Genomic DNA, 20,763 nt, shown 5'->3' on the forward strand with positions numbered 1-20,763 from the left:
TCAGACGAAGCCAGGATCAGGAACCAGCAGGGTAGTCAGACGAAGCCAGGATCAGGAACCAGCAGGGTAGTCAGACGAAGCCAGGATCAGGAACCAGAAGCAGCAGCAGTCTTAGAAGCATGTGAACACAAGAGGACCAAGCAAGGAACTGAAGCCACAGACCTCCTATATATATGAGCTAGGCATCCAGCTCCTCCCAGGGGAAGGAGGAGCCGCAGGGTGGAAGGCTACAAGAAACCCAGGACCCAAGATGGCCGCCAGCACATGTCAAACGAAGGAGAGCAGCAAGCAGGTAAGACCATGACAGTTCGCCAGCGAACACATGCGGGCTGCCATCTTTAGTAAGGTAGACTTACCCGTCCGGCGATGCACAGGTAAGCCCTTACCTGTGCCTGTGACGGGAGCAGGTCTGAAATCAAATGCAGTCACCGGGAGCAGGCAGTTCCGAGAACAGCCGCCGGGGGCCTTCATCGGGCTGTTCTCGGAACTGCCTGCTCCCAGTGACTGCATTTGATTTCAGACCTGCTCGCGGCACAGGTAAGGGTTTACCTGTGCATCGCCGGACGGGTGAGTCTACCTTCCTAAAGATGGCAGCCCGCATGTATTCGCTGGCGAACACTGCGAACTGACCATCACTGATGACAAGTTCCCGCCATGGTGTTTTCCTGAGCTCACTTGCCTGACCATTTCTGTTCTGAGTTCCTACATTATTTTGGCTGTGTTCTCTTGTCCTCCTACTGCTCAAGCACGGTCTGATTTAGCTTAGTCCCGGTCGGAGAACTGGACACTTTTCATGTCTAGTGTCCACCTCCTAGTGGCAGTAGCTATACCCCAATGAACGGAAGAGAATTTTTTTTTACGGCAAGTAACAAAAATCCATTTATTCAGCAAAGGTGCGGGACAATCACTAATATTGCTGTGACGTTTGAGCTTCTTAACCCACTTGGCGAGCGTTCATCTTAGTCTTTTATGTAGATATCTTCAGGAAAGGACTTCATAAAAACTTAAAGCTTCTGAGTGCCTTACCAAAGAATCCATGCGATTAACACAGAATGAAGTAGTTTTCTTTCAACAGTTCATTCACGTTTGATTTCTGGGACAAGTCTGTGGGAATAAACACGACGGTTATCGTGATATGTATTACAATACACAGTGATGCTTGGTGAGCCAAATCATTTAACCCCTTTTTAATAGTCATTTTGATTAGCAGAATCTCAGTTGCCGTTCATACTCAGGTTTTTAAGGTGTAGTGCCCCCACTGACATCTTCGTACTATAGATTTCTCCACATAAGTTACGCATTTCAGCAATTGGAGTCTATCACAGGAACGTCCTCAGGTATTTTGTTAATAATCTTCTCTAACAGACTTAGGTTCTTCTATTGTCAAGTAACCCGGTCACCAGGGATGTTCCTGTGTCAGTGTATGGGCAGTGCTTTCTCCCATGGAACTTGGGTCATGCATGCCCGGTAGTCATAAGTACATAGGAATGAATTGAAGGGCTCCAGGTGAGCACGGAGGCATGGAACTGTCCTGCTCAGGTCTACTTGGAAACCTGAAATCTTTCCAACTACACACAAGGAGGACCACAGCAGATATGTCTTACCATCCCACTCATTTCTATGTGTTAGCGAACTGATGACCAAATAATGGTCAATTTTTATTTTTTGGGGGGGGGGGGGGGGGGAATGCTTATGCAATGATATGGAAGGTTATCATATCTTAAAGTGGGCCTATCATTTTAGGTGACTTTTCAGAATAAACTATAATGGGTGTGTGTGTGTGAACACATTTACTGTGGCTGGAAATTCATCCTCTTTCTCCCGCCGGCAGCTCCTCTTCCCCCCCTCTCTACATATAGCCTGATCCCGCAATGAGTAAATAATACATCTTTTCTCTCAAAGTTTTTAGCCGAGTATTTAGAGTAGATGATCTTGAGGTGGGAGAGGAGATGTGGCTCCTAAGTGGAGAAAGAGGCATTTTTCTCTAATAAGGTATATTTCAAACTTTCACGATTTGTTAAGGCTACTTTCACACTAGCGGCAAGTAACTCCGGCAGGGTGAACAGCCTGTCTGATCCGTGCTGCCGCTAGTGCACGCGTGCCCCCGGACTACCACTCTGGCCTGATTGACTATAATGGGGGTGGGCTGGAGTTTACCCGCTGGAACAGCCTGCCGGAGTTCCTTGCCGCTAGTGTGAAAGTACCCTAAGAAGGTGTGACCAGAGTTCTGTATGGTAGGGCTTTCCTATCCCATTTCCTGTTTATACAGGGAAGGGCGGCTGTCACGAGGTAGAGTCGCGGGTATAAAGATAGAGAGGAGGTGCACCCCCTGAGCTGCCACCCGGTCCCCTGTCCCTGCCTACTTGCACCACCCACCCTAGGTGACGGGGCGCAACTGGGCGACAGTCCCTGACCTGAGTAAGTGCAAGCAGAGAGATAGAGCAGGGAAGCGGACAGCCAATGAGAGGTAGCACTAGAGCGGACAGAGAGGTGGAACAAGCAAGGTACCACCAAAAACGGAAGGGCGAGGCGGGTCAACTAGCCAGGGTCAGTCCAGGAGGTCACATCAGTACAAGAGAAGAGGCAAAGACAAAATCCAAAAGCAAGCCGAGGTCAAAATCCGAGAGGTAGCGTCAAGGTTCAGGGAGCAGGCAGAAGAGGTCTCAGGAAGCAGATCAAGGGTCAAATCCAAAGGTAAGCTAAATAACAATAATAATACAAATCCTAAGGGACCAAAATCACAGGCAACCTGTAGCCAGCAGGTTGCCTGTATTTATAGTGGGGTGTGAGGGTCATGTGACGTGGCCAGCGTCACATGACCGACAGACAAATAAGTCGAGCACCGAGTGATCAGCTCGGCGCTCAAGGAAGACCTAGGAGCAGGGAGCCCCCCAGCTAGCAAAAGCTACCCTGGGAACGAGGCTGAACACAGATCCGAAGCTAAGCAGCAGGTCTGCGGCTGATGGGAGACAGAGCGCGCCTTCGGCGCCCCGTTACAACGGCATTCCAATTTCCGCCTAGACTCAGGTTTATAGGTTCATCAAGACCCAGGGTCAGATGGAAGATGCAGGAATTTTAACACAACTTTATCCCTTTCAGGACACAGCCTATTTTTAGTTTTTCAAATTTTCTTTTCCTCCCCGGCTTCCTACAGATATAACTTTTTACTTTTAGCCATATCAGACCTTATTTTTTGCGGGACAAGTTGTATTCTTTAATGGAGTGATTTTAATTACCTCATTCTGTATGGGAAAATTATTCTTTGTGGGGTGAAATCGGGAAAAAAATAAATAAATCACAATTCCACCATTGTCTTTTGGGTTGTTTTTATGGCATTTACTTTGCTAAATTTGGTATGACCTTATTCTTAGCGAAGATTCAGTTACAGTGATGCCAAATTTATATCGTTTTTAATATGTTTTGCTACTTAGAAAAATAAAAATCTTTTTAAAATTTTTTTTCCTTGCACTACCATGTTCTGACAGCCATAACTTTTTATATTTTTTATATTTTCATCTACAGAGTTGTATGTGGGCTTTTTTTATGGGGTGACCCATAGTTTTTATTAGTATGATATTGGGGTACATATAACTTTTTGGTCACTTTTTATTAGATTTTCTTAAAGGTTTTTTTTACTGTTACATGATAAATATATTTATATTTTAGTAGCATTTTCAGATGCTGCAATACCAATTATGTTTATTTTTTGTTTATTTGTATATGTAAGTATGGTAAAGGGAGTAATTTCAATTTTTTAAACTTTATTATACTGTCGTTTTTAGTCTCCTTAGAGGACTTGAGCATGCAACATTCTAATCATTTATGCCATAGTCTGCAATAATATATTATTGAGGTCCATGGGATTCTTACTGGCTGCCTCTCAAGGCCCCAGGCTGTTAAAGCAAATGATGGGAGCCACACAGTTTTGCTATGGGGGGCTCTGATTTGAGGACAGATGGAGCCTTTCCCCCCCTGATCCTGGTGATTGTGGCTGGGTGCCAGCTGTACTACTTAGCAGGCGCCCACCCTGTATGAAGTGTAACACTTACTTTGCCATCTGTATGCCACCTCTGTATAAATATTCTCAGTTTCCTCATCACGTTTTTCAACTTCAGCTATAAGGACACAGTAAAATGGATTAGAAAACATACTATTTGATAGAGAGAACGTTATTTTAAAGTGCAACTCTACTTTTTATAGCAATATGTCCCATTTAAAATGTAAAATTACTCTGTAAATACCTCAAGTTCATATAAGAGTCGTTGTAGTGATCAGCTGAACGCCATTGGTGGAGCTCCTGGCATCCCTGGCAAATACCTGGTTATGCTGTGGAAGGCCACAACCAGCCAGACATTTCAGGGTTTCTGCATGCAAATATAATGTGTTCTGATATCTAGGTGGCATTTGTAGACAAATACAGTCAATTGTATCGCTCATGTCTTGTAATTGAGAACTTAGTATGTGCAGGGTGAAAAAGTAACTATATGTTTTAAAGGGGTATTCCCATCACAGACAATGGGGGCATATCGCTAGGATATGCCCCCATTTTCTGATAGGTGCGGGTCCCACCTCTGGGACCCACACCTATAATGAGAACTGAGCTGGGAATGAACGGAGGGCGCACTGCGCATGTGCAGCCGCCCTTTATTAATTTCTATGGGGCCGCCGAAAATAGCCGAGTGGTGGCTCGGCTATTTCCATCTGCCCCATAGAAATGAATAGTAGCAGGGGCCGCGCGTGCGCTGTGCGCTCCCAATCAGTTCTAGGGCAGCAGCGGGAAGCAGCGTTTGGTGGTGGACGGACCCTGGGAAATCCAGGGTCCTCCAGCCACAGCTCTCCCCGCTCCATTCTCATTTTAGGTGCGGGTCCCAGAGGTGGGACCCGCACCTATCAGACAATGGGGGCATATCCTAGAGATATGCCCCCATTGTTTCTGTTGGGAATACCCCTTTAACTATAGGTTTAAGGTAAGGGCTTTGGCATTCCAAAGCACAAATCTTCTCCTTGTTACCTGTTTTTTATTTGCTTGTATGATTTTGGTTGTTGTAGTGTTGCTTCACCCAACATCTCCAGCTTCCCTTACATTTCATGTCAAATGCTTTTATAGACCTTAGAACTCAATGTTACCTCAATGATCGCAAAGTGTCCAGACCCTGAGGCTGCCCCAACACCATGCTTTCCAGTTGGGTGAGGTTTTGGTTTTTGTGTGCAGGGTTCTTTTTTCCTACAAGCATACTGTTGTGCATTTAAGCTAAAAACTATAACTTTTGTTTCATTTGTTCATAGAACATTTCTCCAGAAGCTCTGTGGAATATCAAGGTGGTCTTATGAAATGAACATTTATGTGTAGAGATGGCCTTGTCGTTCGCATGTCGGTCGTTTTGCGGCAAACTTTTCTCGTTCGCGATTCGCCGAACATGCGAACATATGGCGATGTTCGCATGCGCCATATTCTTTTGCATTGCGCCGAACTTTGACCCATGACACATCCATCAGGTGGGACAGGACAGCCAATTGAGACGTTTCAGCACATGGACACACCCCCACCCTATAACAAAACCCGATCTGGCAGCCATTTTACATTCTGTGTTTAGCCAGTGTAGGGAGAGGTTGCTTTGTGGAGAAGGGACAGACTTAGGGACACCAAACGCTAGTATTAGGGCCACAAAAGTCCTTAAGGACTGGTATAGGTGTGCTATCGATAGGTGTGATATACTGAGGGGTGTGATATACTTATAATATACTTTCTTTTTTTGAATCAAATCGTTTTTATTAAACAATAAATACATATTATAACATAATACAATATGTTGACTTTTTCTTTCTTTAAATTATCCACGATGCAGATTCAGTGAACAACAATACTCATAAGTATAACACCACTCAGTATTATCATGAATCCATACACTACATATACCTTTGCTAAAACATATTATGGGCAAAAAAAAATTACCAGAAACTTGACCTTTCCAAACTCCCTCCCCCCCTTACCCTACCCTAACCCCCCAACCCTAACATTGGTCTTGACCATCACATGACTATATAACCACGTGGGTATGAGATAACCATTCAGTCCACATTTTTTCAAACTTCTGAGGGCACCCTCTCTTCACAAACACCCCTTTTTCGAGTACCAGCATGTCATGCACCTTCCGTTCAAACTCACTCAGTGTGGGCGGACTCCCCTGGATCCACCTCATAGCGATCAGTTTCCTGGCCACATATAGCAATCTCCCCGCAGCTACCCTAACCGGTTCATTTCCTCCAATTTCAGACACATACCCCAGAATACACACCTTAGGATCTTTATAATATACTTTCTAACATAGAAAGTATATTACAGTGCATTTGTATTGTGCAGCAGTTGTGTGCGGTTCTGCTCTGATACCGCAGGTATATAGAGGGACAAGCGTTATCGGAACAACAATTTGCAACGGGTGTGAAATACCTGTTGCCCCCCAAAAAAAGGATTGAGGAGTGCGATATGCCTGCTTCCACCAAATACTGATTGAGGGGTGCGATATGCCTGCTTCCACCAAATACTGATTGAGGGGTTCTATATACCTGTTTCCACAAAATACTGATTGAGGGGTTCTATATACCTGCTTCCACAAAATACTGATTGAGGCCTGCGATATACCTGCTTCCACAAATACTGCTCTTCTCTAGGGACTTTGGCACAGGGTCATTTTGAAAATGACAGGCAGAGGAAGAGGCAGGCCGTTCCGCAGGGGTGGTAGGTGTCGGGCCGGTGCACCAGTTGGAGAAGGTTGGTTGAGTGGCTCACTCAGCCTTCCGCTTCTACATCCTCCTCATCCTCTGTATCTGTACCCTTCTCACTCTCTGCTGTGTGCACCTCTAAAGACACCACCACCATAGCCCCTCCACTCGAGTCAGAGGAATTATTTTCCTATCCATTCCCAGACCTTACCGATGTGCAGCCATTCTTGGCATCATATGAGGAAGAGGTAGCAACGGCGGCCATCCAGCGGTCTGACAACAGTACCCAGATCAGCCCAAAGAGGGTGATCCCCGCTGTTGCTGTCTACTCCGAGATCTCAAATGTCAGTGGTGGTGAAGGTGACTATGATGACGTGTCGATGGGCGTCACGTGGGTGCCCACAAGAGAGGAGAGAAGTGGAGTTCAGAGGGAGAGACGGAGCAGCAGATAGGGAGGAGAAGCAGGCAGAACTTACAGTGCACAGGAGGCAAAAAGCAGACTGCAAATGTATCTGGAACGAGCCATCCACCATCACATCTTGCGCTCCAAGGACGCCGGCACATGGCTCCACAGTGTGGGCTTTTTTAACGTGTCATCTGCTGATAATAGTGTTGCCATCTGCAGCCTGTGTTGTCAACGCATAGGTCGCGGTAAGCCCAACATTCACCTAGGGGCGACCGCCTTAAGAAGGCACCTGGCCTCTCATAACCGAGCCCAGTGGGAGCAACGCCGTCACAACTCACAAAGCCACACTCCCGGTGCTCCACGTCCTGCCTCTTCTCCTCCTCTCTCCTCCCATTTGTCCGTGCCGCCGTCCCGTTCATATGGCAGAAGACAGGCTTCCATGACCCAAATGTTCGAGCATGAAAAGTTGATGACAGCGGATAACCCTCTTGCCCAACGGCTGACCGCTGGCTTGTTGGAACTGCTAGCCCGTCAAATACTGCCAAATAAACTGGTGGACTTGGAGGCCTTTTGAAAATTTGTGGCCATTGGCACACTGCAATGGAAGGTCCCTGGAAGGAAATATTTCTCCCAGAAGGGCATCCCAGAGCTATATGGCCACGTTCAATTGAATATATCTCTGGCACACAGTATCGGCGCCAAGATACATTTGACCACAGACACATGGTCTAACAAACATGGGCAGGAAAGGTACATAACTTTTACTGCCCACTGAGTGAATTCCTGCACTGCTTTCACAGGCCGATCAGTGGCTAACCCCGCTCAATTTGACAGTTGGTAAAGTGGTGTGCGACAACGGTGCCAATCTGCTGAGCGCGCTGAAACAGGGCAAAATGACACACGTGCATGCCACACGTCCTGAACTTAGTCGTGCAGGGATTCGTTGCCAAATACCTCGAGGTCCAGGATATCTTGCGGCAGGCCAGGAAAATCTATGTCCATTTTAGAAGATCTTACACGGCCATGGCTCGCCTTGCTGACGTTCAGTGGCGACACCACCTGCCTGTCAGACGTCTGATTTGTGACAGCCTGAAGCGCTGGAACTCTACCTTGTATATGCTTGATAGGCTGCAATGTGCTGTTAACGACTACCTGTACGAACTCTGCAGCAGGACAGGTTCTGGGGAGCTTGGTTTCTTTTCACCGCGCCAGTGGCTGCTCTTGCGCGACGCGTGCAGACTTCTGCGGTCATTTGATGAGATCACCAAACTGGTCAGTCACAGCCAGGGCACCATCAGTGACATCGTACCTTACGCCTTCTTTCTGGAGCGTGCATTGCGTTGTGTCATCGATCAAGCCATCGAGGAGCAGGAGCTGGAAGATGAGGAACTCGCAATGCTGAATGAATTCCCAGGGGGGGCTACTCCATCTGAGACAAATCAGCAGGAGTCTGAAGAGGAGTCAGAGGAGGATGGTGGCTGGGGGGAGGAGGAGCAAGAAGAGCAGGCTTTGAGGGGGACTTTAAACTTTTCGGGGAACCCTGGTGTTGTCTGTGGCTGGGGGGCGGAGACCGAGGACGACATTCTCCTGGGCGATGAGCAGGAGCCAGGGCACTCCACTGCTTCCAATTTAGTGCAAATGGGAGCCTTCATGCTCCAGTGTTTGAAGAGGGACCGCCGTATAAAAAGAATGAAGGGAAAGGAGCAGTACTGGGTGGCAACGTACTTAGACCCCTGGTACAAACACAAAATGGCGGACATGTTACCAGCATCACAGAGGGCTGTCAGAATGCAGCATTTCCAGGCCTTGCTGTGAGAGATGCTGCATTCTGCTATTGCAGGTGCTGGCAGAGGAATTTCCACCCACAGCGAAACAGGTGCGGGTACCAATCCTACCGCGCCTGCAAGAAGAGGGCGGTTTCAAGATGTGTTGATCACTTCGGATATGAGATCATTCTTGCAGTCAACCCATCGAGAGCCGCCCTCTGGATCCAGCCTCAGGGAACGCCTAGACCGACAGGTGTCCGACTACATCGGGTTAACGGCCGGTGTGGACGCTCTGAGAAGCGAGGAACCCCTGGACTACTGGGTGTGCAGGTTTGACCTGTGGCCAGAGCTGGCACATTTTGCCATGGAACTCTTGGCTTGCCCCTCGTCAAGTGTCCTGTCCAACAGGATGTTCAGCGCAGCAGGGGGGGTCGTGACCGATAAGCGCTCTCGCCTAGCTCACAACAGTGTGGACTACCTCACATTTCTAAAAATGAATGAGGCATGGATCTCGGAGAAATTCAACACCTGTGACAACTACGTGTAATTGAATTTCCTCATGCCAGCCCACACATATCCACCACCACCCAAAACAAAGAATGGTCCTTTATCTTATGTATATACAGCGGCATAAAAGGCTTTTTCTGTCAGGTAAATGCCTAATTTTTGGGGCCTCTACTCCAGTGGCCTACAGTAAAATTTTTATCCAGTGACCGCCTAATGTACCTCCAGCCTCATAATCACTTGTTCTTTTCTGTCAGGTGAATGCCTAATTTTTGGGGCCTGTACTCCACAAAATGTTTCTAGGCTGCAGTAGGGCACATTTTTGAGAGTTTCCCTTTAAGACACATAAAAATGGCCCCTGATTAAAATACATATTTTTTTGTGGGAATTTTTGCCATTGATCCCCCTCTGGTATGTCACTGTCCATGTTGTGGGACTATTTGTGCACTTCTAGTAAGTATTTGGTGGCTGCAAAGTGAGCTAAAGGTTTTTAAGGTTCGCCTGTCATTAAAGTGAATGGGGCCCGCCGCGAACGCGCGGTTTGCGAAATGTCCCGGCCGATGTTCGTCCATCACTATTTATGTGTATGGGGGAGCTAGATGGAGGCGAGAGAGATATCTGTGCGCTGGATGATCGATTTGGGATGTGCATGGCCACACTTATTCCCTCTTCGGCTTCTTGTGTTCGGTTACCTTTTGGCGATTGGTTAACAGGCAGAAAATGCTTTGTTCTGTACAGGAAGATCAAACCAGTACCAACGAGGACTAGAACTAAGACCAGTGAAGTTACTGAAACTGCTGCGATAAAGAGACTTCTCCCTTAAAAAAAGAGAAAAAAAACAACAGAAAAAGTTATTTTAATGATTTGTACTGTCCCTATCTGTGATAACCCTCACTTAGCCACCTAAATACGCATCTGTATCCAACCCTCTGCCTTAGATGTCCTACACACATTATGTATGTGACTATAGAAACAGGAGGAAGAGCATCAAGTCCAAAACATCTCTACAGATCTCTTAAAGGGAGTCTGTCACCTCATTTTAGGCAATATAACTAAGAGCACTGCCCCCTAGAAGATTGCAGACACATCTCAAACATCTGTACTCCATGTCCAGGAAAAGCACTTTTATTCTCCTGGAAAACAGCTCTCAAGTGCCCAGATGAAAGTGAAAGTAAAAGCAGCTTTCACTCCTGACTCGATTTCTAACGGCTATATCTTCTGATGTAGCGGATATAATGCTGTTGGAATGCCTGCTTTCAAACAAGGTCAGGCCCATATATCTAGCTTGTACCAATCCTAAAATATGAGTAGCTAAGGGTACTTTCACACTTGCGTTAAAGTTTTCCGGTATTGAGTTCCATCCTAGGGGCTTAATACCGGAAAACAACTTTTTATCCTAATGCATTCTGAATGGAAAGCAATCCGTTGAGTAAGCATCAGGATGTCTTCAGTTCAGTCCTTTAACGGTATTTGGCCGGAGAAAATACCGCAGCATACTGCAGTATTTTCTCCGGCCAAAATTCCGGAGCACTTGCACTGACATTAAAATCTATTGAAATGTATTAGTGCCGGCATTAGATCCGGCATTAAAATTGCTGCATTGACAGATCCGGTGTTCGCATGCGCAGACCTTTAAAAACGTAAGAATAATAAATACCGGATCCGTATTTCCGCATGACACTGGAGAGACGGATCCGGTATTTTAATGCATTTGTCAAACAGATCCGGATCTGGAAACAAATGTTTTCAGTTTGCAAACATTTTTCCGGTTTGCTTTGGGCACTTGCCCGGTTTGGTTTGCTTTGGGCACTTGCAGCAGCAGAGCTGGGCACTTGGGAGCTGTTTTCCAGCAGAATAAAAGTGCTTTTCCTGGACATGGAATAAAGGCACAAAGTGCACACAGGGATGTTTGGGATGTGTCTGCAATCTTTTGTGGGGCAGTGCTCTTAGTTATATTGGTAAAAAAGAGGCGAGATACTCCCTTTAAAGCCCATTCAGATGGGACAGTGATCGGAGGAACCAATGTTTACAATCATTGCCTTGTGTGAACATGTCCGCTTGTCTTTCAGCTGTTTGCATCTTATATGTGAATGATAGAATTATCGTTTGTCTGCAGCAATCTCCCCATGACCTCCCAAAACTAATGAAACTTTATTGCATTAAAGATATTTTGATCACATACAGTGAATGTGGTAAGATTTTATATTTTCAATCTTTGCTTTTTACTGTCTGAGAGTTAAGAATTGACACTTTAGAAACATTTGAAGAAAAAGATGGCTAGATACCTTTGCTGACACTTTTTCGAGGCTGTGCGGGTAGAAAAGAAAAAAAAACTATTTGGCCAACCATTTAATTCTTAGTATAGCTGAGCGAATCCATTCGTGTGAATCAAATTCGTTAAAAAAATCAATCTCCTTAAGCAGCAAGGGGCTGCTGCCCAGGAGTCTTTCTTCTCCCCCTTGATTTATAGGACCAGACGTCTTGCCTTACCCTGTCAATCTGATGCTTGCGCCGGTGCTCCGAGTAGCGAGGCAAGTGCAGAGGCTCTGCTGCTTGTACCTGAGCATGTGCCGCTCACGTCTGGGCACACCCATGTGGTGGCACATGCACAATCGACATCTGCACTGCTCAGGTGGCAACAGCAGAGTCTTTGCTCTTGTTCCTCGAAGCAACGGCGCAGACGTGAGATTGACAGGGCCAAGTGAGGTGTCAATCAAGGGGGAGGAGGAATCCTTGCTGCTCAAGGAGGCTGATTTTTATTTTTTTTTTTAACAAATTAAATTCTTACAAATTGCTTTGCTTATCTCTAATCGATTTGCTCTCCGAAATAGTAAAGGCCCTATTACACGGGCAGATTATTGTTAAGATGATCTTATGAATGCTTGTTAGCGATCATCTGTAAGGCTTCAGTTCACACTTCAGTTATTTGTTCAGTTATTCCCATCAGTTATTTTGAGCCAAAACCAGTAGCGGAGCCGACACAGAGATAAGGTATAAGGGAAAGAACTTCACCTCTTCTGTGTTTCTGACCCACACCTAGTTTTGGCTCACAATAACTGATGGAAATAACTGAAGTGTGAACTCCGCCTCATACTGCTGCCGATGAACAAGCAAACGTTCATCTTCCAATATGTTAAAAAATCCTGTAATCAGTGGCACCTTTTACACTGCCACATAATCACTAATGAGTGTTCCTTCCAACACTCCAAGCTTTCTCCATGATTCTTGGAGGGTCCCAGTGAAGATTTGTACAATCTAATGTTTGTAGATGAGGTTTACTCTACTACACTCTGTTTCTTTACATAATTGTTCTTCCTACAACATGTGTTTTAGGACTTGTATTTTTATCAACCCCCCTACTACTGTATAGCGCTACTGTAAATACCATAAATCCCACAAAGGCATAACAGGAAATACAGACCCTGAACCAGAAGGGAGTAGGCATTAAAGGCTAGGTGCACCTTTGGGGAATTTTTTTTTAATGATTTATATGTTACTCATTTTGGGCTAAAAATCACATAAAAAAAAAAAAAAAAGGTCTTTATTAAAAATATTAAGTCTTTCTATCACAAAGGGTTAACTGTTTGTCTAGCTGTATGAATGGTACTTTCACTTTCACTTTGTGGCAGTCATCTAATAACCCTTATCTCTAAACTATTAAAAGGTCATAAACCACATTCTTATAAGATGGGCATTGAGGTTTAATGAGTGTTTATAAGGTCAGAGTTCACAGATCAGGAGCCGTCAGCTGAGCTGCCTGACGGAACAGAGTAAAAATTCAGATCCTGCTACTGGAGAATCTCAAGGCTGTGCAGGGAAAAGGGCTCAACATTTTTAATAAAGACCAATTGATAAAAATATTTTTAGCTCAAAACAGGTACAATGCAATAATAAAAAAGGTGTACAATGGTGTATATATAGCCTTTAAGATATTTAGTCCTGAACCCTGGAAGCTTACAGGAACGCCCATAACTGTGATTGTACCTCTGGATACGTCTGGAGACTGGAATGTAGAGCACATTGTAATTTCTGGTTTATATGTATAAATTCAAGAGCTTGTAGTGGATTCAGGTGAAAATTTTGGGATTTGGTTAAATAAGAAAATCACCTTGTTTAGACATCACTTCTGTCTCCGAATGATTAAACAACTCTAAAAGAGAGAAAATATTTTGACAAAAGAAATTGATAAAAAATGTCTGGATAGTTGTATTTTTAGGAGAAATGCAGCCAAATATATTCTGACTTATAGGTACATATCAGAAGATCACATTGATGGACCCTGAGCTCATGTCACTAAGTATTCATAGAATAATACAAGGTTATCAAGATAAAACAATATATCAACCACTGCAGAAAATGCCCCTAAAATATAACATTTAATGTGTAACATAAAAACAATCAGTATCAAAAAAGATTTTTAATTGCTTGTATATTTATGACTAGAGTATAACGGAGTTGTCCGAGTGTTTAATACTCCAGTATGTGATCGGTGGAGGTCTGACTCCCAGCAACTGTTCCAGTGAGAGCTGCGGCCTCTTCCTAGGCCAGTGATGTCACATTCATCAGTCACATGGGCTAAACGCAGCTCTGTCACATTCAAGTGAATAGGGCTGAGCTGCAATACTAAGCAGAGCCTCTATCCAATGGATGGCGATGTGCTTGGTAAGCTGCGAGGAGGCCGCAACCTCTTCAAACTGCTGATTGGCACCCGCCAGGTGTTCGATCACCACCAATAAGACACTGATGATCAGTATTAAACACTCAGAAAACTCCTTAAGACATGATGAAAAGCACAGTTACTCTCTCTGAAGTTCCCACTCACCCTGCTGGCTGTTCCTGTTCACTTGTATAGTCAACATAGTGCTCATCTTCTTAATTCTGTAGTTAGACGTCTTGATTTCGCAGTTATAGTCCCCGGCATCATGTTGTTTCACAGACTGAATTTCATATTTATTAGACAAGCTAAATTCTTGAATTTTCTGTCCATCTCTGTAGAAGGCAAACTGCAATACCGTGGTCTGCCTGAGGGGACTAAGTATTGTGTGACATGTCAGGGCCATGTGGTCACCTTCAGTCAGTGAATATGGGCTCAGTCTTATTGCTGGAAGTGAGAACAATTCTAGGAGAGAAAGAAACGTGAAGAAATGTACAACCTAAGCAGTAGACACTGATAACAGGACTATAGAATCTGTGGTGTTCTAGGTACAATAAAGTAGTTTTGCCATCTCAGACATTTATAGCATATTCACAAGACATAAAATGTCTGATAGATGAAGCAGTTCTCTCCATTCTCTTATATAGGAGTTGGAAGGTGGTTGGGTGACTTATCTTTTTGACAGTGCTACACCTACTGTATGTCAAAAGCAGACCTCACCCTACCTTCTTTAAGCCTGTTCAGTTGTCTTCATAACTCAGAAATGGATGTACGAAAGATGAAGTTCTCACCATTCCCTTATTTAGGAGTTAGTTTGGAAGGTGGTTGGTTGACTTCTGTTTTTGACAGTCCTGCACTTGCGTTGAAAACAGAAGTTTCCCAACCCTCTTCCAGCCTACTCTGATGTCTCCTTCATTCCCATAGAAGTGTATGGGGGTTGGGGGACGCCAATTGTCATACCCTTATCTATCAGACATTTATGGCATTGCCAGGAATTATAGCATCATTGTCTAAAATCTAAATAAACTTTTATTGGTATACTCCAGCATTTCCTGATGTATAGAGGGGGAAAGGTCTTGGGTTGCTACTCTACGAGCCAGACTTTACATTTGGGTGAAAGTTTCACAGTAAAGTCAGATTCCATAGAAGTGCTTGATTCTTGAAATAACTTTGTAGAACAATTAGTACTAGATGCCTCATATCTCCTGACACTATATCACATAGCGTGTTCTTTGAATGATAGTCTCAACGAATTTGAAGATCACACATGTGATGCTGTCTAGAAATAGTCCGGAAGTAGATGTAACCAGATGGAGGTACTTCTCTTATTTCTTAGAGATTTTGAGATTATTTGTGGTCAAAGGAGAAGTGAAAGTAGATATTAAGAGGTTACGAATTTGAAAAATACAAGATCCATTTTTTTATTCTTAATAGATCCACAGAGGTAGATAAATAAACCTCTTCTCGACCATCCACCATAAATTTACAGCGAACGTCGGGAGCTGCGTGGGCACCATAGTTGCTGGGTGCCGGCTGTTTTACACAGCAGACACCCAGTAACAGAGTCAGTGATCGACTTTTACCCCATCAGATGCCGTGGTCAATTGCAACCATGGAATCTGAGCAGTCTTTTCCTGGGAGTGCCGTGCTCCCGGAGACTGAGTATTTCCCATGCAGTGAGATCGAGGGAGCCGTTAGGTTGCTGTAGCAGCCTCAGACCTTCTAAAGGCTCCAAGATATGCCATAGTGAAGTTCCTATTAGCTTCTGCCTATTGCAGGTCTCTATGGAAGCATAGTGTTTCTTGGAGTCATTGCAGTCCATGGAAGAAGCGATCAGATGATTGCATGTTAAAGTCCTCTAGGGGGACTTAAAGGGCACGGCAGTTGCTGAGAGAGCTGAGACTGTAACAGCAATGCCCCCGTTGTTCCTAGAGGCTCGTTTGCATATATCAAAACATAATTTTTCTGCCAAGCACACATATGTAACGGATCAGCCAGTATCATAGGTACAAATCTGCTGACAGATGCCCTGTAAAATAAATGTAAAAAGTTTAAATAAACTTAAAAAAATTCTAAAAATTAAATCTCCCTTCTTTCCCCATTTTAAAAATAAATGAACAATCCAAAAATAAAGATAATTTTTATCACCGTATCCCAAAATGCCCAAACTTAAAATATAAAAGTACTTCTCCTATGTGATGAACAGCGTATGGCCGATTTGTCATTTATTTTTGTCCCTTTATTTCCCCCAGAACCCATCTTAACCATTGAGGTACAGAATCCAGCAATTGATTAACCTACCAGCTTGTGTGCAGTCTTGCTGTCCTATTGTCCTGACCCCACTATGGGTATATAAGATAACTGCTGACCATTAATCATTGTTGCTAATCCGTCTAAAAGTCAATCAATTTAATCTATAATGCTATCTACATGGCCGACTGTGTGTCATCAGGAGCCCATGAGCCTAGATAGTATTTGCAAAGCAACATCGCGCTCACCACTTAGCATGTTTAGTGGCAGGGTGTCCAACGCTATTGTTGCCGGAACTGAACCATTTTATGGGGTAAATCCTCATCCAACCCATTCTGAAACCCAAGCTCCATCAGCCTCAGATCAGACCCCCCCCCCAGTTTGCATCAGCCTCCCATCAGACACCCCAGCCTTTATCAGCCTCAGATCAGCCCCCAAGCCCCCATCAGACTCATTTCAGTCCCCCAACCAGACCCTATCAGCTTCAGATCAGACCCCCCCCCCAGCCCCACTAAGCCTTAGATCGGACTCCCCAGCACCCACCAGACCGTCAAGCCCCCTTCAGATTCAGATCAGACCCTATCAGCCCCACTCAACCTCAGTTCTCACCCCCCAGACCCCATCAGACCTCAGATCAGACTTTCAAACAAAAAAATATAAAATAAACTCATCTCAGGAACAGGATTCATCTCAGGTTAATTTGCATATGTATAAAATAGTTTTTTTACACAATAAAAGCACACAGAGCTATGGGGACTGGATATTGTGGATGTGCTAGCGGCCATCTAGCAACCCATGTACTCAGCTCTATACAGTGCGCCCTCCTTCACTTTTGGGGCTTCGTTCTCGATACTGGGACCTGCACCTATCAGACAAAGGGGGCATATCCTAGCGATATGCCCCCATTGTCTGAGATGGGAAAACCCCTTTAAAAAGGACCTTTTATCAGGCTAGCTCTAGTCTAATTATTATCCTACCTTATAGGGCCGCCCCCACTTATGCCATGACACTTTTTTTTATAAAGAACCCCCCGTTCGCCCTCTGTTGGCCCCGTATATTTTAGCGCCTTCTATTATAATGAGGCGACTCGGTTATACTCGGCGGAGACTTGTATTATCCCTGGGAGTGTTTTTCTTCTCCCTGGCTGTGAGTGCATCCAATCAGAGCGCCCTGCTCTTAGCCAGGGAGAATGAGCTCAAGTTCTCACGAGCGGTTCTTGATCAAAAATGCTTTTGTGTGTTGGGCAATATGGCGGCTTAGTGGATGTCACTGGGATCCTTGGTTCAAATCCAATTTATTTTCTTTATCCTTTTAACCAAGGGCAAACACACAAGCTTCATCATGCAAGTGTTTCTCTTGGTTAGATTTGAACCAAGGGCCTCACCACACTAAGACATTAGCACTTACCACTGGAGCTACCACTCTGCCCAATGAATATAACCCCTAGGAGGTAAGCAATGGGATTCCCCAGAAACGCCATTGGTGTTTTCAAAAATGCTTTTGTGTGTTGTGCAACATGGCGGCTTAGTGGATAGCATTGGAATCCGTAGTTCAAATGCAATTTGTTTTTGCTCATCCTTTTAACCAAGGGTAAACGCACAAGCTTGATCAGATTTGAACGATGGACCCCACCACTCTGCTCAACAAGCAAGACCACTAGGAGGTGAGCAATGGCATTCTTGAGCGACGCCATTGGTGTTTTTAAAAATGCTTTTGTGTGTTGGGGAACATGGCGGCTTAGAGGATAGCACTGGGATCCTTGGTTCAAATCCAATTTATTTTGCTTATCCTTTTAACTAAAGGCAAACGCACAAGCTTCATGCAATGGTTGCTCTTGATCTGATTTGAACCAAGGACCTCACCACACTAAGACACCAGCACTTACCACTGGAGCTAGCACACTGCCCAACAAATAAGACACTAGGAGGTGAGCAATGGGATTCCCCAGCAACGCCATTGGTGTTTTCAAAAATGCTCTTATGAGACATCTATTAAACATAAGGAGATTATGAGGCAGTGCATTATGGGAATGTATGCAAATCAGAGAGGTTAAAGGTATATCTATTGTAACCTTATCACAAGCATGAGCCCTCCCAGTAAGGGAGTGTTTACACCACTGTTATTTTTCCAATATGTCAGAAGAACAGAAAAATAAAGACAAAAAAGCCGATCCTGTGCATCTGTTATGCACATTTTGCATCCGGATCCGTCTCACAAATGCTTCTGTTTGCGTCCAGATTGCAGCATCCGCCAGGCAGTTCCGGCGACAGAACCGCCTGCCGGAATCTTCTGCCGCAAGTGTGAAAGTGCCAGTTTTGTCCTCAGTTCTATATTGACTGCACGGATTTGCCTGCGAACACCTGCGGATTCTCTGCACATGAATCCTGAACGTGTGAATGTACCCGTAGGGTATGTTCACACAGAGGATTTTCAGTGCAGATTTGGGGCTGAAAACCTTGCCAAATCTGCTCTGAAACGACCTCCCGTTGTTTTCAATGGGAGTCTGTGCCTCAGTTCATGCAACTGATGGTCTTTCCTGCACGCTTTTTAAGACTGCACCAAGAATGCACAGGTCGATTCTTGGTGTGGTAACCACCCTGACCCCTCACAAAGATGCAGTAGGAGCCTACTCACAGTTTAGCTCCCTCTGTACCAGTCCCAGGGCTCCTCCTCCTCACCAGCATCCACAAGGGCCTCTGCCTGCCGAGAATAATGGAAAGCTACCATCTCCTGACCACCCCGGAGAAGCCCGGGGTCTGTGTGGATGCTATTTGTCCCATCGAGCATTGTCTGGATTTGTGCCCCAAAAAAATTACACACCCGATGTCAAAGGTGTTCCATGGATGGCACCAACCCTAACAAATATTTCAGTTAAATCCTTCTTCTGGTGGTGAAGTAAAGTAGTTTAAGCCTACTTTCACACTAGCGTTTACGTTTTCCGGTATTGAGTTCTGTCATAAGGGTTCAATACCGGAAAAAAACACTTCAGTTTTGTCCCCATTTATTGTCAATGGGGACAAAACTGAACTGAACAGAACGGAATCCTCCAAAATGCATTCCGTTCAGTTCTCCTATCGTCGAGCAAACCTTAGCATGCTGCGGTTTTCTTTCCGTCCTGAGATGCAGAGCAAGACGGATCCGGCATTACCCCCAATGCAAGTCAATGGGGACGGATCTATTTTCTCTGCCACAATAGAAAACTGATCCGTCCTCCATTGACTTTCAATGGAGTTAATGATGGATCCGTCTTAGCTATGTTAAAGATACAGGCATCATCGTCTGGCATGGCCCAAGGAGCATCTACGCTGGACTCGTGGGCATCAGTGCCTTTCACGCTGACCAGAAATGATGGCCACCAATGATGTTGGAGACGCTATACATCAGCCATTCCTGAGCCTTTGGTCGTGGTGGTGTTACAGTGTGGGCAGGTGTGTCTAATCCATACAGAACTGCCCTACACTTTGTGAATGGTCTATGACAAGCCTATACTACTTGAATAACATCATTAATCCAGTCATTGTGCCTCTGCGTGAACAACACAGGCCTAATTTCATCTTTATGGACGACAATGCGCCAGATAATTGAGGTCGCATCATTAGAGAACGGCTGCTGGAGACTGGGGGACCTCAAATGGAGTGGCCTGCACTTTTCACCCAAAAGTCAAATATCCCTACCTTTTTGTGAGTAGTGTATATGCGCTTTGGTAGCTAAAATCTACTTGACACTAACTTAAAAGTAAAAAATAAGGCCAAACAGCCATAAAATCATAAATACAAAACAGAATTTCACCTTACCTTGAACAGAAACCGAGGTTTCATCTGTATGTTGGTAGTACAGTAGATGGTGGTTGACCTGCTTTGTGCATTTGTATTTGGCATTCGAATTCACGTTGACATTCTCAATATGTAATTCATCCTCAGGGCCCCAGTGTTTTATAACGGCATTGTTCTTGTAAAATATCGTCTGCTTTGCCAGGTATCCAGGATGATGGTGACATCGTAGTGTGAGGTTGTCTCCTTCATAAACATACGGAGATGTCTGTAAGATAACGTAGCCTAAAATACAAGATAATAGGGAAAATTTAGCAATGTGATTGTGACATTTTTGTGAAATCCACAATTTAACAAGGAGTACTGGCCTATCTAAAAGGAGGCCTGGTTTATCGCAAAGGAGGCCTGCTTAAGACATGAACATATGCACCAACATTTTGGACAAAAGTAAGCCAACTAATAGAGGGTGTAAAGTTAGAAACAATTGTTTAGCCAGGGGCTTTGTTTGAAAGTCCGAGGTGCATATGTTTCCCAGGAGTGACTCTGGGGTGCCTGAACTCACTGGGTGTAGGAGCCCACTGACTGATGGCACATTTGCACGATCTTTACATAGTCACATTTTGAGCGCACTCGCCTCTCTTTGCCTGGACTTCGCGACTTGGCAAGATAGGGATTTTTTTTTTTTTTCGTGCC

At 44.7% G+C, this 20,763-nt stretch overlaps 1 protein-coding gene across 1 annotated transcript in view; it reads right to left on the reverse strand.

Moving 5' to 3' along the window:
• Positions 1-866: 866 nt before the first annotated feature.
• The window catches only part of LOC120981568, a 181,721-nt gene continuing 161,824 nt past the window's right edge, over positions 867-20,763 (reverse strand). Inside the window, exons 20-25 of the mRNA XM_040411106.1 lie at positions 20,095-20,355; positions 14,219-14,515; positions 13,505-13,546; positions 10,089-10,214; positions 4,050-4,115; positions 867-1,104 (exon numbers count right to left, since the gene is read on the reverse strand). Coding sequence (XP_040267040.1) covers positions 1,043-1,104; positions 4,050-4,115; positions 10,089-10,214; positions 13,505-13,546; positions 14,219-14,515; positions 20,095-20,355 — 854 coding nt within the window. The 3' untranslated portion in view covers positions 867-1,042. The remainder of the gene's footprint in view (positions 1,105-4,049; positions 4,116-10,088; positions 10,215-13,504; positions 13,547-14,218; positions 14,516-20,094; positions 20,356-20,763) is intronic.

The sequence above is a fragment of the Bufo bufo genome, chromosome 11 (genome assembly GCF_905171765.1).
Source record: "Bufo bufo chromosome 11, aBufBuf1.1, whole genome shotgun sequence".
Classification (NCBI taxonomy): Eukaryota; Metazoa; Chordata; class Amphibia; order Anura; family Bufonidae; genus Bufo; species Bufo bufo.